This window comes from Salmo salar, chromosome ssa09, assembly GCF_905237065.1.
Source record: "Salmo salar chromosome ssa09, Ssal_v3.1, whole genome shotgun sequence".
NCBI lineage: Eukaryota > Metazoa > Chordata > Actinopteri > Salmoniformes > Salmonidae > Salmo > Salmo salar.
This window is the reverse complement of record NC_059450.1, coordinates 133,181,543-133,208,333: the sequence shown is the minus strand read 5'-3', so window position 1 is coordinate 133,208,333 and position 26,791 is coordinate 133,181,543. Positions and strand designations below refer to the sequence as shown.

At 43.2% G+C, this 26,791-nt stretch overlaps 1 protein-coding gene across 2 annotated transcripts; it reads left to right on the top strand.

Annotated features, from left to right (window-relative positions):
• The first annotated feature begins 367 nt into the window (after positions 1 to 367).
• On the top strand, positions 368 to 26,229 carry LOC106613012 (uncharacterized). 2 transcript variants are annotated; one of them, XM_014214837.2, is made up of 19 exons: positions 369 to 781; positions 3,088 to 3,340; positions 11,585 to 11,739; positions 12,197 to 12,305; positions 14,212 to 14,278; positions 14,466 to 14,571; positions 15,076 to 15,987; positions 16,236 to 19,322; positions 20,457 to 20,561; positions 20,697 to 20,747; positions 23,136 to 23,230; positions 23,333 to 23,449; positions 23,757 to 23,926; positions 24,093 to 24,195; positions 24,313 to 24,474; positions 24,748 to 24,826; positions 25,018 to 25,126; positions 25,366 to 25,571; positions 25,682 to 26,229. In XM_014214837.2, the coding sequence occupies exons 2-19, from the start codon at positions 3,240 to 3,242 to the stop codon at positions 25,828 to 25,830; spliced, it is 5,883 nt and encodes a 1,960-aa protein (XP_014070312.2). In that variant the 5' UTR covers positions 369 to 781; positions 3,088 to 3,239; the 3' UTR covers positions 25,831 to 26,229. The 2 variants fall into 2 exon arrangements, with proteins under 2 accessions (XP_014070313.2, XP_014070312.2); XM_014214838.2 differs by lacking the exon at positions 23,333 to 23,449 and having other exon boundaries at positions 368 to 781.
• The last annotated feature ends 562 nt before the right edge of the window (positions 26,230 to 26,791 follow it).

Below are 26,791 nucleotides of genomic sequence, written 5' to 3'. Positions count from 1 at the left end.
TTGTAGGAGATTTCATGGAGCCTCGCCACAAAACGTATTGCATACTTGTATACTTTATCTGAACAAGACTGCCACCCTGTGTCCAATTTCTATACTACAAACCTTTGGTTATTACACAGTAATGTAGCTTACTGTATATCTGTATACTGCATGTGGATGAAATCTACTTTACTCCAACAGCATGTATGCAGTCACTTGGAGACTATTTACAGTGTTGTTTTTATCAACATTCACGTTTGCATTTGTACCCGCCAGCCTGTTCAAACACCTGTCCTCCAACAAGCATCAGGTCTACACTCCTCCTTGACAAACATACTCACTGCTATTATCGCAACAATCATCATGACTTTGTGGGTTGGATCTTGAAGTAAAGAATGTCACAATTGGCAGGGAATATGCCAGATGGCACGGCTAATAAATTAGCACCTTGTTAGTGTTCCTCGTGTACATTTTACACAATTTTACTTATTCCCATTGTGGCATTGGCACTGTAATAAGATTGTAGTACGATTACATTAACGTTAGCCTAGATACCCGTATGAAAAAACGATAACACTCGTTTTGTTGGGACAGCTGTCTTTTCAACGATTTTAGCTCATCATACACTTGAAGTTGCTACATTACAGGCTGCTATCAAAGTTGGCCGTTGACATTGAACAGTGACCAGCAGTCATTATGGGCACTTAACCCGTTTGAGTGAAGCGCATACCTCCCCTGAGTCTGACCCACCTCCCTCCAGTGGATGTCCGAATTTCTCTTCAGAGGTAGCTTCCAAAACAAGGTAAAACTTTTTACTTACTATTTTTTGGCTGGTCTGTATTTATCTCCAAAAAGTTACAAAATAAGGTATCAACCTAATGTTCTTTCAGATTTTAACGTTTTATGAGGAAAACATGAGGGCGTTGTGAAGCCTTACCCACAATGACATTTGTTCTTGACTTAACAGGCTTTTTATTCGCTGTCAATCCTCACTGTTCAGAAGGCAACACTTGTGAACGAATATGATTACAAGCTGCCTCAAATGTCCTAAGGCTCGACAGAAAATATCATACAATGAATTTAGACTTCAGAGACCTTTGCTGTGTATTCTTTATTATTCTTTATTTAGGCCACTTTTTGGTGGTGTTTTTCATGTCGTGGGCATGTGCAGGTGTACATCAAATATATATATAAATAATAATTATAAAATGTTTTTCTTTATAAGGCTGATCCCATTGTTGTCCTATATACAACAAACGTAAACTTATTTTAAAGAGCTTTAGGGCGTCTCTTTCTGAGAAGACATGAGTCTATGCAATTTAATTATCCAATTACACTAACATAGTTATGAGACAGATTAAGTAGGCAAAAACATCACATTGCACAAAACATTTCCTTTTATAAGTTATCACTGTTGTCTGCTACTAGGCTACTATATAAAAAAGCCTACCTCTGATTTATAGACAGTTCACACCCACAATATGACATTACGAAATGTCTTACATTGAACTATAATGTGAATAGCTAACATCAATGTCCAAATCCCTGAGACAGGACAGAGTTAGCATGCATTATGTGGCTTCCATATTCATGTATCTTTTTATCTGACAACATTTTAGCTGTATGCTTTTTAGCTGTTTGCCCAACATTTATAAGCCATTTTCACTAACAAGTCTTCACAAGGTTGCTGGTGTTGTAATTGCTGTTGATAATGAAGGACAAAGTATTCATAACTTCTATCAGATTTGACCTGAAGTCAACAGGAGGGGTAATCTCTGGTCAACTCAAGTTGTGTAGTATTTAACGTGCAAAAGTTGGATTTTGGATCAAGGATCATGTCTCTGAATATTCAATTGACAGTGAATTCTAGTGTCAACATCAATTTTCTTTTACTTTATCATCGATTTGGCGATAACAATACTTAAATTGTGTCTTTGAATGTAGCCTACTGGGTAGCACAAACTATAAAATGTATTTATAGAGATGTGATTGATTTAAGTAAAGCAGGCAACCTGTCTAAATTCAAACTAAGGGAAGTCAGCAGAATTTCATTGAGAAGGGAAAACAATGTTTGATTCTGAGCCAATTCTGAGCTTTTTTTCAGTAATTGGTCTTTTGACGAATCAGATCAGCTCTGAAAAAGATCTGATGTGAAAAGATCTGATGTGATTGGTCAAAAGACCAATTAGTGGAAAAAATATCAGAATTGGGCTGCCTGTGTGAAGGCAGCCAGTATGTCAGATGGTTTACACAGGAATAAATCCTTACCTATTTAGGGATTAATTATACCCAGCATCGGTATGGCAAAATTACGGTCATTCTGATTTCAACTGACTGCCAACTCAACATAGTCTTTTGTTTCTCAATGACTGTAAATCATGATTAATCACCTTATTTCACTCACTGTATGTGATTTATTTAACAAGGCATTGATCTCTCCAGTGTTCAGAAAAAACTAAAGCACATTAATTGAACCACTTTAGTCCAACTCTCCACCCACTGCACACCATCAGAGCTGTTTGTAGTTGAGAGAAAATAATGCAGAGTACACTTAGTCCATGTGACCGCAGAGGAAAATCACATTAACTTAAATTAATTACTGTTTGATCCAGCATGATTTACTGAATTGCTGTTTGATCCAGCATGATTTACTGAATTGCTGTTTGATCCAGCATTATTTATTGAATTAGTGTTTGATCCAGCATGATTTACTGAATTGCTGTTTGATCCAGCATTATTTATTGAATTACTGTTTGATCCGGCATGATTGACTGAATTAGTGTTTGATCCAGCATGATTGACTGAATTAGTGTTTGATCATGCTTGATTTACTGAATTACTGTTTGATCCAGCATGATTGACTGAATTAATGTTTGATCCAGCATGAATGACTGAATTAGTGTTTGATCCGGCATGATTTACTGAATTAGTGTTTGATCCGGCATGATTTACTGAATTAGTGTTTGATCCAGCATGGTTTTCTGAATTAGTGTTTGATCCTGCTTGATTTACTGTTCATTTAGTCTTCACAACATTCTCCATGCAGAGCCTAATCTTGACATGAAGAGGTGTATCACCTTACCTTGAATATTCATATCAACTCTGCAGATGCTAGCTACCTGAGCAATGCCTCTGAAGCTCTGAGCTTAGAGACAGACGCTGCCCATCACATCCCATCACTGACTGCCTCAACAGGCCACAAGGCCCAACTCCAGGCCCTTTCCATACCTGCCTGGGCGAGAGAGAGAACCTGAGTCACCATGATAGACTTGAGCCATCTGACGGAGGAGGAACAGTCGATGATCATGACTGTGCTGAAGAGAGACGAAGAGCTAAAGAAAGCAGAGGAGGAGAGGATCAAGTAAGTTTATGATAGCCATATTCTCACAGCTCTGAACCATGACTGGGATTAGAGTATTTCCTAGTTTTCACATCTTATTTTTACAGCATTAGTGTTGCCCCACTTAGCATCTCCACCCTCTAGCTGAAATTATAGTTATGTAATCAAATACATACTTTGTGTATTGCAAGTAAATATGCAATATTTTATTAGATAATGTTATGTTTTCAATATTGTTTTATTTTTTAGTGCCTATTCATTCCCTTTCATTCTGAGTAGAGTGGTTCTATGTCAACCTCCCCAACCTGTGTGGGAGTGGTAAACAGGCTAGTGAGGTGATGTTTGTTTGTCTGTCTGTAATATAATATCAACTCAGCCGGATACAGACACAGCCTCCACCACAGAGAGGCTTCAATGTGAGATAAGCAATTCGATTACCACTCCAATTCAACGTTACAGAACCACGTAGGAGAGAAAAATGCAGGCTCGATGGTCCGAAATAGATACCCTCAGAGGTAGAACACAGAGATACACCTCACTGCATTTAACCATGGAATCCTGAGGCACATCCACTAACTACATAAACAACCTTGTGTTGATGTATACTCAGACATACTTAGAATTTCTTGTCATGTCATTACACATTCAGACGTGCCAACTAAGGACAACTGGGTATCTTAAATTGTCTTAAGCCTTCTTGTCAAAGCAGTTCCACAGTGAGACAAAAGTCGAGAAACAAAGGCCTATTCATTCTGTAATGGAGTTGGCCTAACAAGTCTATTTCTAACAGAAGAAGACTGGAGACTGACTCTGTATGGTTGACTTGTCTGTGTACAGCTTTTGCCTTAGCGTAAAAGGATTAGCGCCAATCATGTGTAATACTGTGCTACCCCCTTTCACATGACCAGGGTTGTTTACATTCTCTTTTCCACCTTCTCCCTCCTTAATCCTCCCCCCCCCTTTTTGCGGACGACTTTGTCAATCATTTTGAAAAGAAGGATGACGATATCCGCTCCTTATTCACTCAACCTATAGAGTCCACTGGTCCCACTCACACAGAAGTACCCTACACCTTGACCTCTTTCTCCCCACTCTCTCCAGATGAAATCCAGCGACTAGTGAGGTCCGGCGCCCAACAACCTGCCCGCTCGACTCCATCCCTTCCTCCCTTTTCCAGACCATCTCTGGAGAACTTCTCACTTCCCTCATCAACTCATCCTTGACCACTGGCTATATCCTCTCTGACTTCAAAATGTCCCAAGTGGTTCCCCTCCTCAAGAAACCAACACTCAACTCCTCTGATGTCAAAAACTACAACCTGTATCTCTTCTTTATTTTCTTTCCAAAACACTTGAGTGTGCTGTCTCTCGCCAACTCTCTCGCTATCTTTCTCATAACGATCTTCTTGACCATAACCAGTCAGGCTTCAAGATAGGTCACTCAACCGAGACTGCTCTTCTCTGTGTCACGGAGGCTCTCCGCATCGCCGAAGCTGACTCTCTCTGTTCTTATTCCCCTAAATCTATCCGCTGCCTTTGACACCGTGAACCATCAGATCCTCCTCTCCACTCTCTCAGGGCTGGGCGTCTCAGGCTCTGCACACTCTTGGATTGCATCCTACGTGGCAGGCCACTCCTACCAGGTGACTTGGAGAAGATCTGTGTCTGCACCACGTACTCTCACTACTGGTGTCCACCAGGGCTCGGTTCTAGGCCCTCACCTCTTTTCTCTATACACCAAGTCACTCAGCTCCATCATATCCTCACATGGTCTCTCCTATCATTGCTATTTTTTCTCCTTCCCCCCTTCTGACACCCAGGTGGCGACACGCATCTGCGTGCCTGGCAGATATTTCAGCTTGAATGTCGGCCCACCACCTCAAGCTCAACAAGACGGAGTTGCTCTTCCTCCCAGGGAAGGCCTGCTCGCTCAAAGACCTCTCCATCACGGTTGACAACTCCACGGGGTCCCCCTCCCAGACTGCAAAGAACCTTGGCGTGATCCTGAACAACACTCTGTCATTCACTGCAAATATCAAAGCAGTGACTCGCTCTGCAGGTTCATGCGCTACAACATCCATAGAGTACAACCTTTCCTCACAAAGGAAGTGGTGTAGGTCCTAATCCAGAAACTTGTCATCTCCCGTCTGGACTACTGCAACTCGCTGTTGACTGGGCTCCCCACTTGTGCCATCAAATCCCTGCAATTTATCCAGAACGCTGTAGCCCACCTGGTGTTCAACCTTCCGAAGTTCTCCCATGTCACCCTGCTCCTCCCCACACTACACTGGCTTCCAGTCAAAGCTCGCATCCACTACAAGACCATGGTACTTGCCTACGGAGCAGCAAGAGGAACTGCCGCTCCCCACCTTCAGGCTATGCTCAAACCCTACACCCCAACCTGAGTACTATGTTCTGCCACCTCTGGTCTCTTGGTCCTTCCACCCCTATGGGAGGGCAGCTTCCGCTCAGCCCAGTCCAAGCCTTTCTCTGTCCTGGCACTCCAACGGTGGAACCAGCTTCCCCCTGAAGCTGAGGGCAGCAAGGTCTGTGTCCATCTTCCAGAAACATATGAAACCCTACGTCTTCAAAGAGTATCTTAAATAATCCCACAGCACCCACACTTCTCACCGCAACCCCCCCCCAAAATGTAAAATGCAAAAGGAAAGATGATTCCTAACCCTGCTAGTGGCAAAACCTTTGAGATTCCCAATCATGTGCACTGTTTCTCTTATTGTAACAGAATTATGTTTCACACGAAAGTTGGCAAACAGCAAAGACGCTGTAGCTTTTCAAAGATGTCAGGTTCATCATCAAGTTCCAGTTTAGCCTTTTCTCTAGTTTGCATATTTAAAAAGTAAACAAATGCAATTAAATATTATTTGATTAGAAACCTGATATCACTTCCGTAATCGAATAAATTGTGTTATATAAACTCAGCAAAAAAAGAAACGTCCCTTTTTCAGCACCCTGTCTTTCAAAGATAATTCGTAAAAATCCAAATAACTTCACAGATCTTCATTGTAAAGGGTTTAATCATTGAAATGCTTTTTCAATGAACCATAAACAATTAATGAACATGCACCTGTGGAAAGGTCGTTAAGACACTAACAGCTTACAGATGGTAGGCAATTAAGGTCACAGTTATAAAAATGTAGGACACTAAAGAGGCCTTTCTACTGACTCTGAAAAACACCAAAAGAAAGATGCCCAGGGTCCCTGCTCATCTGCGTGAACGTGCTTTAGGCATGCTGTAAGGAAGCATGAGGACTGCCAGGGCAATAAATTGCAATGTCCGTACTGTGAGACGCCTAAGACAGCTCCACAGGACAGACAGCTGATCATCCTCACAGTGGCAGACCACATGTAACAACACCTGCACAGGATCGGTACATCCGAACATCACATCTGCGGGACAGGTGCAGGATGGCAACAACAACTGCCTGAGTTACACCAGGAACACACAATCCCTCCATCAGTGCTCAGACTGTCTGCAACAGGCTGAGAGAGACTGGACTGAGGGCTTGTAGGTCTGTTACATTTTTACATTTTAGTCATTTAGCAGACGCTCTTATCCAGAGCGACTTACAGTAGTGAATGCAGACATTTCATACATTTTTTTTTCTGTGCTGGCCCCCCGTGGGAATCAAACCCACAACCCTGGCGTTGCAAACACCATGCTCTACCAACTGAGCTACAGGGAAGGCTATGGGCACAAATGATGTAAGGCAGGTCCTCACCAGACATCACCGGCAACAACATCGCCTATGGGCACAAATCTACCATCGCTGGACCAGACAGGACTGGCAAAAAGTGTTCTTTGAAGAAAAAAAAATGTTTTAACCAGGTAGGCCAGTTGAGAACAAGGTCTCATTTACAACTGCGACCTGGCCAAGATAAAGCAAAGCAGTGCGACAAAAACAACAACACAGAGTTACACATGGGATAAACAAACGTACAGTCAATAACACAATAGAAAATCTGTATACAGTGTGTGCGAATGAAGTAAGGAGGTAAGGCAATAAATAGGCCATAGTGGCGAAGTAATTACAATTTAGCAATTAACACTAAATACAGGTGTGCAAAAGAGCAGAAAAAAAAACAAAAAAAGCATATGGGGTTGAGGTAAGTAGTTGGTTGGATGGGCTATTTACAGATTGGCTGTGTACAGCTGCAGCGATCGGTTAGCTGCTCTGACAGCCGATGCTTGAAGTTAGTGAGGGAGATATTAGTCTCCAACTTCAGTGATTTTTTAAATTTATTCCAGTCATTGGCAGCAGAGAACTGGAAGGAAAGGCGGCCAAAGGAGGTGTTGGCTTTGGGGATGACCAGTGAAATATACCTGCTGGAGCGCGTGCTACGGGTGGGTGTTGCTATGGTGACCAGTGAGCTGAGATAAGGCGGAGCTTTACCTAGCAAAGACTTATAGATGATCTGGAGCCAGTGGGTTTGGGGATGAATATGTAGCGAGGACCAGCCAACGAGAACATACAGATCGCAATGGTGGGTAGCATATGGGGCTTTGGTAACAAAACGGATGGCACTGTGATAGACTGCATCCAATTTGCTGAGTAGAGTGTTGGAGGCTATTTTGTAAGTGACATCGCTGAAGTCAAGGATCAGCAGGAGAGTCAGTTTTACGAGGGTATGTTTGGCAGCATGATTGAAGGAGACTTTGTTGCGAAATAGGAATCCGATTCTAGATATCATTTTGGATTGGAGATGCTTAATATGAGTCTGGAAGGAGAGTTTACAGTCTAGCCAGACACCCAGGTATTTATAGTTGTCCACATATTCTAAGTCCGAACCGTCCAGAGAAGTGATGCTAGGCGGGCGGGTGCGGGCAGCGATCTGTTGAAGAGCATGCATTTAGTTTTACTAGATGTTTAAGAGCAGTTGGAAGCCACGGAAGGAGTGCTGTATGGCATTGAAGATCGTTTGTAGGTTTCTTCACTGACAAGTCGCGTTTTTTTCTCACCAGGGGTGATGGTCGGATTCGCGTTTATCATCAGAGGAATGAGCGTTACATGAGGCCTGTACTCTGGAGCGGGATCGATTTGGAGGTGGAGGGTCCGTCACGGTCTGGGGCGGTGTGTCACAGCATCATCAGACTGAGCTTGTTGTCATTGCAGGCAATCTCAACGCTGTGCGTTACAGGGAAGACATTCTCCTCCCTCATGTGGTACCCTTCCTGCAGGCTCATCCTGACATGACCCTCCAGCATGACAATGCCACCAGCCATACTGCTCTTTCTATGCGTGGCTTTTTGCAAGACAGGAATGTCAGTGTTCTGCCATGGCCAGCAAAGAGCCCGGATCTCAATCCCATTAAGCACTTCTGGGACCTGTTGGATCGGAGGTTGAGGGCTAGGGCCATTCCCCCCAGAAATGTCTGGGAACTTTCAGGTGCCTTGGTGGAAGAGTGGGGTAACATCTCACAGCAAGAACTGGCAAATCTGGTGCAGTCCATGAGAAGGAGATGCACTGCAGAACTTAATGCAGCTGGTGGCCACACCTGATACTGACTGTTACTTTTGATTTGGACCCCACTTTTATTCAGGGACACATTATTCCATTTCTGTTTGTCACATGTATTTGGAACTTGTTCAGTTTAGGTCTCAGTTGTTGAATCTTGTTATGGTCATACAAATATTTACACATGTTAAGTTTGCTGAAAATAAACGCAGTTGACAGTTTGAGGACGTTTCTTTTTTTGCTGAGTTTATGAGGTGGCATTAGTGAGGAGTTGTGTTCAAACAGATATGCTGCAGCTTCAGATGGTTGCATGTGGTGGTATGGCCCTTTTGTGTGTCCAAGGTATTATGTTTCCCTCATAATATGAGAGTAGAGTTACACAGAACAACCATGAATAGAAACTAGTAATGGTGTCACTGTCTTGGTCAAACTCGCTTGTTCACTTGTTCACAGGCAAATATTGTATGAACTCTCAGTGCATATCCAGCTAAACAATGTTGTTACAAAGAAAACATCTTACTTAATCACCAACAACGAATTCTAAGGGAAATCATTGTTGAGCTTTCCCTCATTTAATACTGATTGAAGGAAATAAGTGTTTTCTCCTCCCAAAGAATGTGGAACTATTTGGCACAAGCTTTGTATTGTGTTCCCATGTCTATTGGTTTAGATTGTTAACTCATGTGGTGGTAAATGTACCTTTTCCCGTCAACGTTTAGCCTATAGTGTGTCTCAACCAAATAAAATGGTTAGCAGATGTTAATCGAATGTAGCGAAATACTTATGCTTCTGGTTCCGACAATGCAGTAATATCTAACAAGTAATCTAACAAATTCACAACGGCTACATTATACACACAAATGTAAAGGGATGAATAAGAGTATGTACATATAAATATATTGATGAGCAAGATGCAGTAGATGGTATAGAATACAGTTGAAGTCGGAAGTTTACATACACCGTAGCAAATACATTTAAACTCAGTTTTTCACAATTCCTGACATTTAATCCTAGTAAAAATTCCCTGTTTTAGGTCAGTTAGGATCACCACTTTATTTTAAGAATGTGAAATGTCAGAATAATAGTAGAGAGAATTAGTTATTTCATCTTTTATTTCTTTCATCACATTCCCAGTGGGTCAGAAGTTTACATACACTCAATTAGTATTTTGTAGCATTGCCTTTAAATTGTTTAACTTGGGTCAAACGTTTTGGGTAGCCTTCCACAAGCTTCCCACAATAAGTTGGGTGAATTTTGTCCCATTCCTCCTGACAGAGCTGGTGTAACTGAGTCAGGTTTGTAGGCCTCCTTGCTCGCACACGCTTCTTCAGTTCTGCCCACACGTTTTCTATAGGATTGAGGTCAGGGCTTTGTGATGGCCACTCCAATACCTTGACTTTGTTGTCCTTAAGCCATTTTGCCACAACTTTGGAAGTATGTTTGGGGTCATGGTCCATTTGGAAGACCCATTTGCGAACAAACTTTAACTTCCTGACTGATGTCTTGAGATGTTGCTTCAATATATCCACATCATTTTCCTCCCTCATGATGCCATCTATTTTGTGAAGTGCACCAGTCCCTCCTGCAGCAAAGCACCCCCACAACATGATGCTGCCACCCCCGTACTTCATGGTTGGGATGGTGTTCTTCGGCTTGCAAGCCTCCCCCTTTTTCCTCTAAACGTAACGATGATCATTATGTTCAAACAGTTCTATTTTTGTTTCATCAGACCAGAGGACATTTCTCCAAAAAGTACGATCTTTGTCCCAATGTGCAGTTGCAAACCATAGTCAGACTTTTTTTATGGTGGTTTTGGAGCAGTGGCTTCTTCCTTGCTGAGCGGTCTTTCAGGTTATGTCGTTATAGCACTCGTTTTACTGTGAATATAGATACTTTTGTACCTGTTTCCTCCAGCATTTTCACAAGGTCCTTTGCTGTTGTTCTGGGATTGATTTGCACTTTTCGCACCAAAGTACGTTCATCTCTAGGAGACAGAACGCGTCTCCTTCCTGAGCGGTATGACGGCGACTTGGTCCCATGGTGTTTATACTTGCGTACTATTGTTTGTACAGATGAACGTGGTACCTTCAGGCGTTTGGAAATTGCTCCCAAGGATGAACCAGACTTGAGGAGGTCTACAATTCTTTTTCTGGGGTCTTGGCTGATTTCTTTAGATTTTCCAATGATGTCAAGCAAAGAGGCACTGAGTTTGAAGGTAGGCCTTGAAATACATCCACAGGTACACCTCCAATTGACTCAAATGATGTCAATTAGCCTATCAGAAGCTTCTAAAGCCATGACATCATTTTCTGGAATTTTCCAAGCTGTTTAAAGGCACAGTCAACTTCTGACCCACTGGAATTGTGATACAGTGAATTATAAGTGAAATAATCTGTCTGTAATCAGTTGTTGGAAAAATGACTTGTGTCATGCACAAAATAGATGTCCTAACCGAATTGCCAAAACTATAGTTTGTTAACCGAAAATGTGTGGAGTGGTTGAAAAATGAGTTTTAATGACTCCAACCTAAGTGTATGTAAACTTCCGACTTCAACTGTACATATGAGATGAGTAATGTAGGATATGTAAACATTACTAAGGTGGCGTTATTTAAATTGACTAGTGATACGTTTATTAAATCCATTTAATTCAATGGCATTACCTAAAGGTAATTATTCAGAATCACACCCTTGACTGAACTGTGTTCTAGCCATGACCTCTGCTTCTGTAATGTGTTTAATGGGTAACCGTAACGTATACTGTAATGCACCTGTGTGTGTTTTTCCCATCAGGCAGCTGCAGAAAACCAGCGCCCCTGTGGAGAGCAGGCTCAAGTATCTGACAGGAGAGTGGTTTTACGAGGCCAAGTCTATGAGACACAGGGATAAGATCCATGGCTCTGAAATCATCCTGGCCTCCATGAAGCAGAGGAAAGCAGGTTCTTTAGGTGGGTCAAAAACACAGTTCAAACACTAATTAAGTGCTGCATACAGTAAGTCATTGTCACACAAAGATAAGCATGTGTGCAGTACACACATACTGCCGTATAATGAAAACGCTATACCAGAGTAGAATGTGTACGGAAGAGTGCTACCAAACCACACTGTTTTGAGTTCAAAGTCAGGCCGCAAAGGTACTGTATTTAGTACTAAACGCGTATTGCATCATGATTGCAAGGTATCCCGATATCTTTTCAACTGTACCATTATCTGGTTATAATGTCCATTCTATAACGCCCTTCTAACCAATCAGGAATGACTATTCAACAATGCTGTGGTATAAGTCAAGTTTATGATATCGAGTTGGTATGTACAGATCATCAGCAGACATGGGTTTTTGAGTTTATAGTGAGGGTACTGTAAGCACTTATTGTCTGTCTGTCTGTCTGTCTTTCTTTCTTGCAGATGGGTCTCTGTCCAGACCCAGAGCAGTCAGCGGTAAAGTCTCAGACATCACCCCCCCTCCAAAACCTGCCAGGCTCCTGGTGGCACCAACACAGCCCCAAGAGAACAGGTGAGCCAATGCACCCCTCCCACCCCTCTTTCCTCATCCATCCCTAACCCATTCCTCTCGCTACTGTAACCCATTAAATCAAATCAAATATATTTATATAGCCCTTTTTACATCAGCTGATATCTCAAAGTGCTGTACAGAAACCCAGCCTAAAACCCCAAACAGCAAGCAATGCAGGTGTAGAAGCACGGTGGCTAGGAAAAACTCCCTAGAAAGGCCAAAACCTAGGAAGAAACCTAGAGAGGAACCAGGCTATGAGGGGTGGCCAGTCCTCTTATGGCTGTGCCGGGTGGAGATTATAACAGCACATGGCCTAGATGTTCAAATGTTCATAAATGACCAGCATTGTCAAATAATAATAATCATAGTAGTTGTCGAGGGTGCAACAAGTCAGTAACACAAGCGTAAGTGTCAGTTGGCTTTTTCATAGCCGATCTTTGAGAGTATCGCTACCACTGCTGCTGTCTCTAGAGAGTTGAAAACAGCAGGTCTGGGACAGGTAGCACGTCCGGTGAATAGGTCAGGGTTCCAGCAGGTCTGGGACAGGTAGCACGTCCGGTGAACAGGTCAGGGTTCCATAACTGCAGGCAGAACAGTTGGAACTGGAGCAGCAGCACGGGTAGGTGAACTGGGGACAGCAAGGAGTCATCAAGCCAGGTAGTCCTGAGGCATGGTCCTAGGGCTCAGGTCCTCCGAGAGAGAGAAAGAAAGAAAGAGAAAGAGAGAATTAGAGAGAGCATATTTAAATTCACACAGGACACCGGAAAAGACAAGAGAAATACTCCAGATGTGACAGACTGACCCTAGCCCCCCGACACATAAACTACTGCAGCATAAATACTGGAGGCTGAGACAGGAGGGGTCAGGAGACACTGTGGCCCCATCCGATGAAACCCCCAGACAGGGCCAAACAGGTAGGATATAATCCCACCCACTTTGCCAAAGCACAGCCTCCACACCACTGGAGGGATATCTCCAACCACCAACATACCATCCCGGGACAAGGCCGAGTATAGCCCACTACCTAGTCTCATAACCATGCCTTAAGGCTAAGTCAGTATAGCAGTTCATCATGATTGATCAATCATAGTGCTTGCCTGCACAGAGTGAGTAAGATACTCAGGTGTTTGAACAGCTCCTGAGTCCTGTGGTGTGTGTGTGTGTGTGTGTCTTAGGTGTGTCTCGTGACTCAATTGGAGTCAACATAGGTGGTGCTCACTGTTTGCATGGAATCTGTCTGCTCTGTTATACTTTCAGGATGTGGTCTCACGAGGATAGGAGTCAGTCACTATGGGAATGCTATAAAAAGTGATTATTTTGAGAAGACGGTAATTCAATTTGATAGGCCTGTAATTTTACGTTTGGCTGTTATTGTACAGATAACGTGGCAGTATGATTCTCTGCCCAGTCACTTCTATTTTAATTGGTTCAAGTTCGGGAGGGGGGCTGCCAAGGGTTTGCGAAGGGAGGGGGTTTGGAAGATTTTGGAAATAGTTTCCTGAAAAATTTTAATTCTTATATCTTACACCACTTCCTAAAGTCAATACAAAGTGAAGTCTTGTAGTGTTTGGTGTGTTTGGCATGCTATGCATGAGGTCATATGGGCTGTGTTTACCTCCCTGAGTCCCAGTGGGCAGCAGCCAGCTCTCTAGGTGAGTCGGCTCTTCCACAGCCCTGCCTCCCTTTGATGTCACAATTAATCACATGTGAGCAGGCATCAGTTATGCAGGAGGCGTGTTCACTGAACAGCCAGTCACAGAGGTGCTCAGGAATTTAATGAGGAAATGCAAATAGGCCACAGATTCCAGTACAGTGTATCGTGGTGCTCTGAGGGCTACTCATTTATAGTATACAACCCCAACCCCAATTCTATTTTGATAGTGGTCATTCTGTCTTTTTTTTGCAGCGAAAGCCTCAGTGCATCAGATGCAGAGAAAGAGAGACTAAATTCAGTGGTGCGCTCCCCGGGAAGGGTATGTGAGATTTCATTTGCAGAGAATATATGTGAAGCATGAACAGAATAAACAAACAAAGGATTTTCATCTTGTTCTGATTTACTTCTGTTTTTCCAATCACCATATCACAGTATGACAGTATTATGAAATATAGAACCATAAACCAATTGCATTTCCTAATCATGTTCTTCTCTTCTCATTCCAGCCAAGGCACAATCCTTTTAATCGAGCATCCCTTATTCTGGAGATAGAGAAGACAGAAAAACAGTTATCCAATGGAAATCAAGAGGCTGAGAAAGCATCTGAAACAGGTTAGAGTGCAGTGCATACACCTTTTTACACAATCAAGCATTATGCAAACATACAGGTAAATAGAAGAAAAGGAGGTTGAGTCAAATTGAGTAACCTGATCTTTCAGGATGCTATGAGAACCTATTTTGGCTGATTCACAATAGTGATTTACAAATGTAGGATCTTCATTTGGTCATTATTTTGTTGCTCAGAATGTTCCTGGACTTCAGATGAGCTTTGTGATTTACATAAATTCTGAAAAAACACACAGTTATATTAACAATATTGCACTTTTCATGGAGCCACCTTTTGGCTAGCTAATAGCATATTCACGATCAAGCAACATTATGAACTAAACGTTCAAATCCTTTTGCTGCAGGATTATTTTAACTCTGGCAATATATGTAAAATTAAGATCCTGCATCTGTAGTATGTTGATACTGATGCCAACCAGGCCTGTGATATGGCAAGAACTTATCACAGTAAATAATCATCATCTCCTCCATCATCTCTCACGCACACAGAGCCCGTATCTCCCCTGAAGATTCACATGACAGCAGACTCCACCAGTCACAACTCAGCAGGGTCTGCCACCTCCGAAGGGTCCTCTCTAGGATTCAGGCCTGTGCCCAAGAAGAGAACCTTCCTCTCCCGGCGCTCTCAGAGCTCTCTTACAGGCAGTGATGTCTCCGCCCCTGGGCAGCAAGGTCATGTAGCTGGGTCAAAGGTTACTGCCCCTGCCCCCCAGGGAAGTCTCCAACATGGCTCCTGCTGGGGCTCCAACCAGTCCAGCCAGGGGGCATTGGACGTTCAGTCACAGAAAATTACTCCATCTCCCATCTGTGAGTTACAGAACAATGCAACTCCAGTTTCTCCCTCTAGTCAGCAACTGAACACTTTGAGTCACCTCTCCCATAAGCCACTGAAGGATTTAACCCTAGTCTCCACCAATACTGAGCTGGAGAGAGAGAAAGAGGCCCTAGAGAGAGAGAAGAGAGCAGAGGAGCCCTCAGATAACTCAGTGAGGACTCCCTCTCTTCTTAGGGAAACTGAGAGTTCCAAAGTTCCATTGAGACCCCTGAGTGAGCCAAAGCCTCTCAGACTGTTGGACCTTAGACCAGCCACACACTCTGATAATGACAGACACACAGATAAATCCTACACAGGTGGTCAGAAGAGTCACGATGGTCTCATCCAGAGAGAGTTTGTCAGTGTGGGTCCTCCTCAGGGCAGAGAGAGGTCTGATGGTCCATTTTCAGAACCTCTGTCCATACCACTCTCTCCGAGTTCAGAACTAACAGCCCCTACTCACCACCAGCCTTCTCAGCATGCAGCCTTTCAACTCATTGAGATGCAGGACAAGGAGATGATAAGAACCTGCAATGTGGGCACCGCAATCAGACAGGAGGACCGTAGTCTGCCTCCAAGCACTGTAGGTAAGTCCAAAGACAGAAAGTGAGAATTCATGGAGCCCACACTACAATTTAAAACCAGTGTGAAAATGTATTCAAAGTCATTCAAGTGCTTGGCTCAAGGGTACTGTTTATACATGAACGTGATCAATCAATGGAATTCTCACTAATGATGAAGGGTATTACTAGGCCACGGTTGAAATGTCTAATCTTGAGTTTTTCAGCTTATTTTGTCATTCATCATAACACTTTCATTAACTTTCTTTTTTCAGCTCAATGGATGCATCATGAACTCCATAACCCTGGGGATAAGCCTGATAAGCATGTTCGTAAAAAACAAGTAGGGCACAAACCTGCCTATAAATCAGCCCCCCGTAGTCCCCAATCCACAGGGGAGGAGGGCGACTCCATATCTAAAGTCTTAGAGTGGTTCAGCCGCAGCACAGACAGCAATGACTGGCTGGAGACTGAAAGTGATCAACCAGACATGGAGGAAGACGTGATTGGCTCTGCAAAAACAGATACAGATGACCGGCCTTCCTTTGAGAGCAGGTCTCAGCAGACGGAGGGGAAAGCTCCAGAGATGAAGAGAAAGCTTCTACATGTTGACCCCAGCCTGGATATACAAAGTATTGGAGAAGGAGTGTCAGTATGTTTAACACCAGATGTAGAGGATGGATCTCAGTCTGAATCCTCTGTGAATCAACCTCTTGACCAGTCACCTCTGAATACAGAAAGATCATACCAGCCCAAGAGACGCATGTCTGAGGCTGAGAGGCTGAGAGCAGCATATAGGAAGGAGTTCAAGCAAGTGATGTTAGATAGAGAAGAGGATGTGATATATAGGCAAGAGGATGTGAAGAAGGTCAGTGGCCCTCCAGCCAAAGCTGCTGGACCACAGGTCACAACACAGGAAGTCAAAGAGAAGGAGGAGGTCCAAGATGAGAACCAACCACCCAAAATTTCCCACCTGAAGTCCTTCTGGGAGAAGGGCAACACCGGGCCCAAGATACTCATCAGCAGATCAATCACTGACAAAGGACAGAAACAAATGGAGAAAGAGAGAGAACTAGCAGAGAAGTCTCATAGAACTGTTCCTGGCCCAGAGTCATACAGTGTGGAGGGGTCGTCCAGGAAGAATCTCGGGGATGGAAAAGAGGATGAACGGTTAAGCCTAGATACTCAACAAAACTCTACTAGTCAAGATGTGAGAAGTGTTCAGCCGAGTGTTAGCCCTTACAAACAGGAGGTATACACACACAAACAGAGTGTTGTTATTGCTCCCTCTATAGAGATATGTACACTGCCAACCTGGGATGTTAGCTACACTCCTGCGGCTCAAAGTGAGAAGGATGATTTGACATTAACAGAAGAAGATCTCAGAAGATTCCCAATGACAGTAGACAGAAGAAGCTCAGAGGCAGAAAAAGTCTTCCTAACTAGACTCCATCCTCAGCCTGACACAGTGTCCCAGTCCAGACTCAGTCTAGAACCTCAGAGATTCTCCCCATCCACACTTAGTCCTCAGCCTGAGCTGCTCCTCCAGCCCACAGTTAACCCCCAAACTGTGAAGCTCTCACCTGCCATACCAAAACCCCAACCTGAAATGCCGTTCAGTCCCAATCCACTGCATGAACTACTCTTCCAGCCTGCAACCAGCCCAGACTCTAAGAAGTTCCATCAGTCTAGACACAAGGTTGAAAAAGAAAGTGAACAGTTTTCCCCCAAAACTCAGCAGAGCTATGTCAATGAAGAAACAAAGGAGGGTAAAGAATTGAAAAGAGATTTTGTGCATTCAAGTGTGTCCAGTAAAAAACAAGACCACAACATTACAGATAAAGGAAATAGCCCACACACTCTGAAGCAGGTTCCCCCTCGGCAGGACAGCAAGGCAGACAAGATAAAGCAGCTCAAGTGCTTCTGGGAGCAGGAGAAGAACAGGCCTATATTTTATACAGGTAAATCAAAAGAAGCAGGGGACTCCAGCATGACTCAAACTCCATCATCGGCCCCAGGAAAGCTGAATAAAAGGTTTACCAAGTCTGAGTTTGACCTGAGGTCAATCTGCAACGAATCAGACAGCGACCACAAAGGGGATTCCAACCTTTCCTCTGACAGAAAAAGACAGAATTTCACAGTCTTCACAATGAATCAAAGACTGGAGAAGTCGTCCCCAGGTCTTGGAGCAAACCGCTCGCAGTTTAAGAATCTTCGTAACTTCTGGGGTGAGGCCACTTCGAATAGCAGAGGGCCGATCTCTTCTGACGAACCCAAAAGCCTCAGAAAGAAGGAGCCAATGGATGCCCAGAACTCAATGCTTGAGTTAAAGCAATGTGTTGACCCTGATTTCTATAGCAAATCTTCCCCCAGCCAGTCACAAATGGTCAGTGCTAGACCACCTTTGGATGAGAGCCGGCTTAAGAAAACATCTTCACCTTCTTCACCATCTTCTCCATCTCGCCCTCCATCTTTAGTCAGGGGGAACAAAGACAGAGAGCACCAGTCGAGGTCTAAATCGATTGGAGCGGGTTCAGGAGCTATGATTGACACTAAAGCGCACCAGTCAAAGTCTAGATCAGTTGGTGTGGGATCAGGAGCTATGATTGACACTAAAGCCAACTTCTCACCTCAAATCACCGTAGAGTCAGAGCTGCAAAGAGCCCCTGGGGCTCAGAACAGGGGCTCAGAACAGGACTTCACCAAAGAGGAAAAGGCCCTGAAGCCCCAAAGCACCTCAGGAAAGGAATCTTGGTCTCACAAAGCTAGAAAAGACAGTTTTGGAAACTCAAGTGGAAGTGGACGTGCAAGTTCTCTTCGGCGTGCCACCAGTATGTTCACATTAGACATGAATGAGGAACAGGACCAAACTTCTCTGTTGTACCCTAAAAAGACACTAGATATTAGTGCTTTTCAAGCGAAAAGGACACAGGGTAGACGACAGAGTGCTGACAAGCAAGCACTTCTTGGTCCAAGGAGGTCCTCAAAATCATCAGACGAGTCTGAATCTCTGACCCCTCGCGCTCGGGCCTTTGTTCCCAGAGACTACCGCCATTACCTGGGGATCACAGAGAAGACCAGCGTCCACACTGCTCTGGCCCTGGCAGTGAAGGAGCAGAAGGAGGGAGAAGGCCCGCCTGGGGCTGAACTTGACCTGAGTGGTGGGCTTGTCAGATCCAGCACCCTAGTGGACTCAGAGGAGCGCTACAGCAGGAGGAACAGCAAGATAACCCAGCGCCCCCTGGCCCTCTGGTCAAACCAGGGCAGCACTGACACAGGACATGAGTCATCATTCTGTGCCTCTGAGAGAGCATCGAGCAGCACATCTGAAACTTGGTCTAACGCCAGGATAAGTTCAAATCGTGAGTTTTGATGATCTACTGTATACTGTAACACCCTGTTGTCTTAGTACAAGTGTTATGTAACCTGTGTTATTTCATGAGAACATACAATATTTATTTGTTTATCTGGGTTCCATGTGAAGTCATCTACTTGTAGATGTTTTTGTAGATGAGGCAGCATCCAGGATGCAGTGTCCTTGGCTATCTGTGTCAGTGTAAATAGAGTGTGTGCAGGGAATCAGCTGCCTGTGTTTAATTTGTGGGTTGGACGATAGGCTTTTGTAACTTTATTGACATCACATGGTTCTCTAATAGAGCCAACAGCCAAGTAGCCAAGTTTTTTTTTGCTTGAGTTAAGCATTCCAGTTCAGGATAGATCTAGAACATTCTTGAGTTAACTTTTATGAGTGATGATATTTACAATATAGCCAGTAAAACAAATTATTTTCAACAACCTCAAATATATTTTTCTCTTCCAACTGAAAAACTCTAGAGAAGCTTGTAAACACCAGACTACATACACTGAGTGTACAAAACATTATGAAAACCTGCTCTTTCCATGACATAGCTTTCATCTGGATTCACCTGGTCAGTCTATGATCCCTTATTAATGTCACTTATTAAATCCACTATAATCAGTGTAGATGAAGGGAAGGAGACAGGTTTAAAAGGATTTTTAAACCTCGAGACAATTGAGACATGGATTGTATACTTGTACCATTCAGAGGGTGAATCGGCAAGATAAAAGATTTAAGTCCCTTTGAACGGGGTATGGTAGTAGGTGCCAGGTTGAATTGCTGCTGGGTTTTTCACACTCAACAGTTTCCCATGTGTATCAAGAATGGTCCACCACCCAAAGGACATCCAGCCAACTTGACACAACTGTGGGTAGCTTTGGAGTCAACATGGGCTAGCATCCCTGTGGAACTCTTTCGACAACTTGTAGAGTCCATGCCTAGGCAAATTGAGGCTGCTCTGACGGCAAAAGGGTGCAACTCAGTATTAGGAAGGTTAATGTTTTGTACCCTCAGTGTAAATGATCAGTGTAAAGAGGCCGCATGTAATGTTTTTTTTAACACGTCCATGTGTGGTCTTTGTTGAAGTCATCTGCATGTACAGTATGAGCAACTCTTTCTCTAATTTCTGATATTTTAGGTGACAATTATGATGACCATGTACAGAAGGCATTGAAGAGAGCTCAGGCCCGCCCACGAAATCTGGCCAAAAGTCTTGAGGACATCACAGCATCCATGCCACCACGTGAGAAATGTCCCTTGTCTTCTCAACCACTATACAAGCATTATAGGGGTGCTGTCAGGATGGCTTAGGTACCAGTATTAATGCAGGTTGGGGTGAAAAAGTAATGTTGTCTTTGTTTTCCACCATTCACTACAGGACAAGATAGAAGGCTAGCTCCTCTTGATGACATCAGGCGAAGCAGTGATGGTTAAGATTTGTTATGTTATTTGCCTTTGGATCGATATTGGGTTAGACAGTTTATACCAAATATAATGTAGGGGTTTATTATTCTATGTTGTAGAATGCTAGCATTGTTGGGTAATTCAATAGCTACAGTAAGTGATCTATGATAAGGTTAATCAAATCAAATTGTATTGGTCACATACACATGTTTAGCAGATGTTACTGTGGGTGTAGTGAAATGCTTGTATTTCTAGTTCCAACAGTGCAGTAATATCTAACACTTCACAACAATACACACAAACCTAAAAGTAAAATAATGGAATTAAGGAATATATAAATATTAGGATGAGCAATGTCAGAGTGGCATTGACTAAAATACAGTAGAATAGAATACAGTATATACATATGAGATGAGTAAAGCAGTATGTAAACATTATTAAAGTGACTAGTGTTCCATTATTTAAGTGGCCAGTGATTTCAAGTATATGTATAGTTGAAGTCGGAAGTTTACATACACCTTAACCAAATACATTTAAACTCAGTTTTTCACAATTCCTGACATTTAATCCGAGTAAAAATTCCCTGTCTTAGGTCAGTTAGGATCACCACTTTATTTTAAGAATGTGAAATGTCAGAATAATAGTAGAGAGAATGATTTATTTCAGCTTTTATTTCTTTCATCACATTTCCAGTGGGTCAGAAGTTTACATACACTCAATTAGCATTTGGTAGCATTGCCTTTAAATTGTTTAACTTGGGTCAAACCTTTTGGGTAGCCTTCCACAAGCTTCCCACAATAAGTTGGGTGAATTTTGTCCCATTCCTCCTGACAGAGGTGGTGTAACTGAGTCAGGTTTGTAGGCCTTCTTGCTCGCACATGCTTTTTCAGTTCTGCCCACACATTTTCTATAGGATTGAGGTCAAGGCTTTGTGATGGCCACTCCAATACCTTGACTTTGTTGTTCTGAAGCCATTTTGCCACAACTATTGAAGTATGCTTGGGGTCATTCTCCATTTGGAAGACCCATTTGCGACCAAGCTTTAACTTCCTGACTGATGTCTTGAGATGTTGCTTCAATATATCCACATAATTTTCCATCCTCATGATGCCATCTATTATGTGAAGTGCACCAGCCCCTCCTGCAGCAAAGAACCTCCACAACATGATGCTGCCACCTCCGTGCTTCACGGTTGAGATGGTGTTCTTCGGGTAGTCTGACTTTTTTATGGTGGTTTTGGAGCAGTAGCTTCTTCCTTGCTGAGCGGCCTTTCAGGTTATGTCGATATACGACTTGTTTTACTGTGGATATAGATGCTTTTGTACCTGTTTCCTCCAGCATCTTCACAAGGACCTTTGCTGTTGTTCTGGGATTGATTAGCATTTTTCGCACCAAAGTACGTTAATCTCTAGGAAACAGAACGCGTCTCCTTCCTGAGCGGTATGACGGCTGCGTGGTCCCATGGTGTTTATACTTGAGTACTATTGTTTGTACAGATGAACGTGGTACCTTCAGGCGTTTGGACATTGCTCCCAAGGATGAACCATACTTGTGGAGGTCTACAATTTTTTTGCTGAGGTCTTGGCTGATTTCTTTTGATTTTCCAATGATGTCAAGCAAAGAGGCAATGAGTTTGAAGGTAGGCCTTGAAATACATCCACAAATACACCTCCAATTGACTCAAATTATGTCAATTAGCCTATCAGAAGCTTCTAAAGCCATGACATCATTTTCTGGAATTTTCCAAGCTGTTTAAAGGCACAGTCAATTTAGTGTATGTAAAGTTCTGACCCACTGGAATTGTGATACAGTGAATTATAAGTGAAATAATCTGTCTGTAAACAATTGTTGGAAAAATGACTTTTCATGCACAAAGTAGATGTCCTAACCGACTTGCCAAAACTATAGTTTGTTAACAAGAAATTTGTGGAGTGGTTGAAAAACGAGATTTAATTACTCCAACGTTAGTGTATGTAAACTTCCGACTTCAACTGTATATAGGGCAGCAGCCTCTAAGCTGCAGGGTTTCGTTACCGGTTGGAAGCCACCTAGTGATGGCTATTTAACAGTATGATGGCCAGCACCTGTACTGACCTCGCCTTCTGGATGATAGTGGGGTGAACATGCAGTGGCTCAGGTGGTTGTTGTCCTTGATTATCTTTTTGGCCTTCCTGTGATATCAGGTGCTGTAGGTGTCCTGGAGGGCAGGTAGTTTGCCCCCGGTGATGCGTTGGGGATACTGCACCACCCTCTGGAGAGTCCTGCGGTTGCGGGCGGTGCAATTGCCGTTCCAGGCTGTGATACAGCCCGACAGGATGCTCTCAATTGTGCATCTGTAAAGGTTTCTGAGGGTTTTAGGTACCAAGCCTAACAATTAACTTCTCATCCCTCTCTTTGTTCTGTCCTCCCTCAGCATCTACCCTCCCCTCTCCCTCCTCATCCCTCTACTCTGACACTGAACATTTGAAGAAGATGAGCAAATCTGTTCCCTCGTTCCTGCAAAATGAGGTAAAGTCACTGCAGCTTTATCCCATGCAAGCACTTTAGGTCAAAGAACACTGTATGTCTGTATGTGCACTGGGCATTCTAGCTCTGCTGTCTGTGTTCTAGAGCGATGGCAGAGACACTGACTCTGCCTCTGAGGACAGTTACCATGGAGGCAGGCAGAACACGGGCAGATCTATGACTAAACTCAGCAGCTCCTCTGGCATGGCATCTGTGTCCTCTGTATGTTCACTTCACGCATGCCCTGCTAACACGCAACCACTGTTCACATTCAAAGCATGCACATTTTCTGCCTAACCAAGTTTAACTGGCATTTTCTATTGGCAACTATCATGATTATACAATATTAACAGTCTTATTAAATCTCTTAATTGTCCCATTAACCACAAATATGATAGTTTTTCACATCCTGACTTTGATAAGAACTGCCTGCCGGGCTATGGTTTTATGTAAACTGTTTAAACGTTTTTAACTCTGTGTGTGTGTGTGTGTGTGTGTGTGTGTGTGTGTGTGTGTGTGTGTGTGTTAGCTGAGTGGCAGTGTGATGACAATGTACAGTGGCGACTATGGAGGTGTGGAGGTGCAGGGGAACATCCAGTTCTCCATCAACTACGTCCAGAAGCTCAGGGAGTTCCACATCTTTGTGGCTCAGTGCCAAGATCTGGCGGCCGTCGACCCCAAGAGGGGCCGCTCTGACCCGTGAGTATAGTACCACTATTACACTAGGCCCCTGATTGGATTCCTTATGGTCCTTGAATATTGGGAATATATAGCCTTGCTTTCTTATTTACTACTCCATAATTGATTGGACACTGCTGAAATACATGGTACTTTGTGTGTATGATTCTTGTGTTTCTTGTCGTAGGTATGTTAAAAGTTACCTGGTGCCTGACAAAGCCAATCTAGGGAAGAGGAAAACGTCTGTGAAGAAGAAGACTGTCAACCCCATTTTCAACGAGCTCCTCAGAGTAAGAGATTTTCTAAAAACTCTATATGATTTACGTTAGAGTAATGTATTTTTACACATACATCAGGTCTGACATAAAGTGCTTTAGCAAAACCTCTCTCTCCTGTTCCTTCATCAGTATCGGCTTCGTATGGAGTACCTTCGAACTCAGACCCTCATTCTCTCTGTCTGGCACCACGACACCTTTGGCAGGAACAGTTTTCTGGGCGAAGTGGATGTGGACCTGTCCAAATGGGAATTTAACCACACCCAGATGAACTACTTAGCTCTGAAATCCAGGGTAAGACAACAACACAACTGCTTTGTCTGTGTACTGGTCTCATTCAGTACTGTACTAAAACAATAATCCAAGACTGAAATCCATATCTCTGCTTTTGTTATTTATTTCAATGGCTGTGCATGTTAGTATTGTTTGACATGACATGTGTATGCTGCTATACACAGTAGGTTGTGGAGGTGTGAGTGTGGTTTGGAGTGTGTCCAGTGAGGTGGTGGTGCTATATCGTAAATTGGGGTACTCTCTGTGCTGACTGTCTTCCCCTGGCCTCCTCAGCCCGCCTCCAGTCTGCAGCCCTCAGATGACAGAGGGGAGATGAAACTGGCCATACGCTTCCTGCCTCAAGTCTCCCACAGTAAGAGTCTGTACGCCTCACGTCTTAACTGTAACCAGTCTCTATAAGCAATTTATTATATAGAAAATTGATATTTTATCAAGAAAATGTGTTGCTTTCGTTAACTAGTTACCTTACATTAAAATATGACTTTTGTGCAATAGAAAGCTAGTGTACACGTTCACTGAACCATGCTTGATTCTGACCCCTAGGCCTAGGCAAGGACCCCCCCTCTAACAAAGGTGAGGTTCACATTTGGGTGAAAGACTGCAAGAACCTTCCCCTCATCAGAGGGGCCACCGTCGACCCATATGTCAAGTGGTACGTACGACACATGCCATAAATAATATCAACATTTGAAATGTATGAATGGCTAAATATGATCAAGGAGAACTACAGTATCTGGGGAGAACAGAAGATGTGGAGGCCCATCAAAGACATATTCCCTTCTTAGCCTCGATTTCCAGCCTTTCAAATTTGCTTTTCTCAGGATAGTTGTAGGTTGTTTAAGTAATATTTCTGAAACAATTGCCTGACTTGTGAGACTATCTCCTTCGTAGCTTCGTGCTCCCAGACACGAGCAGAAAGAGTCGTCAGAAGACACGGGTGCTGAGAAGGACGGTGGAGCCGGTGTTTAACCACACCATGGTGTACGACGGCTTCAGACAGGAAGACCTGAAGGAGGCCTGTGTGGAGCTGACTGTGTGGGACCGTGACAAGTTGGCTAGTAACTTCCTGGGGGGTCTAAGACTGGGGCCTGGCACAGGTACTAATGGAATTTCTATTACATTTTCTCGATTTCTCCATAGAAACACGTTCATTTTATTCAATTGATTTCAATGGCTAAGCCTAGATTCTCTCCATCTCTCCATACAGGCAGAAGTTATGGGGCAGTGGTGAATTGGATGGACTCGAATTCTGACGAGGTAGCTCTATGGGAACGAATGATGACCTCTCCAAACGAATGGGTGGAGGATGTGCTGCCACTGAGAATGCTGACCACAGCAAAGACTGTGCTAAAATGAGAACGACTCTGTGAGAAAGGCTTCAACTTGCCACAGTTCAAGTAACATTGTTGCTTTTTATATTATATACTGTGATGTGTAATCTAGATTAATCAAATACATTTTATATTGGAATATATAGGAATGAAGAAGCACTTGTAAAAATCTACTTAACAAGTTGATGATCATATATATCTTTAATACATTTATGTTATATTAATGATAATCATACAAGCCAAATATTATTATTATTATTATCATCATCATCATCAGCCAAAACACACTTATTTTTGGTGTTTAATCCTCAATTACAAGAAGTTTACTCACTCCATTATTTATATTTGTTATGACAGAATTTTCCATGACGAATGTACATCCTAACATTATTAACCACAATTAAAGAATGTGCAATGATGAGTATTCAGTGTTTTGATCATTGATAGTTAGTCCAGAAGATGTGAAAAGTTTTAGTAGCTCCATGGTCTGTCTGTGTGTGGGGATGATGTACAGTCTACTCTGTACCCATCTCTTCAGACATAACTGCCTGAGTAACGGCCCTCACTGCATGTGACTTTGTTCATGGTCTGCCAGATCAGTTTGGCCAGAAAGCACTAAGCGCACTGCATCAGCAGCCCCACCAGGTGGACCAACACACAAACAGCAGGACTATTATTTTACCATGCACGGTCAGGAAATTGTTGGTTTGGGAACCTGTGACTGATTTTCATTATTTTCAAACTGTTGGTAACATTCTGGAATGGGATCTTTTTGGTAGACAATCAGTTGAAACAAGGCATTTTGTCTTGTTTCATTACCTGTATATTTTTCATTGAGGGTAAGTGAATTTATGTCCTACTGTATCTGAGGACCTCTCATAGAATGATGGTTCTCTTCCTGTAACACACAACCAAGCACAGAGTGAGACTGTAGCATAATACACACACACACACACACACATACATACTACCATATATATACTACC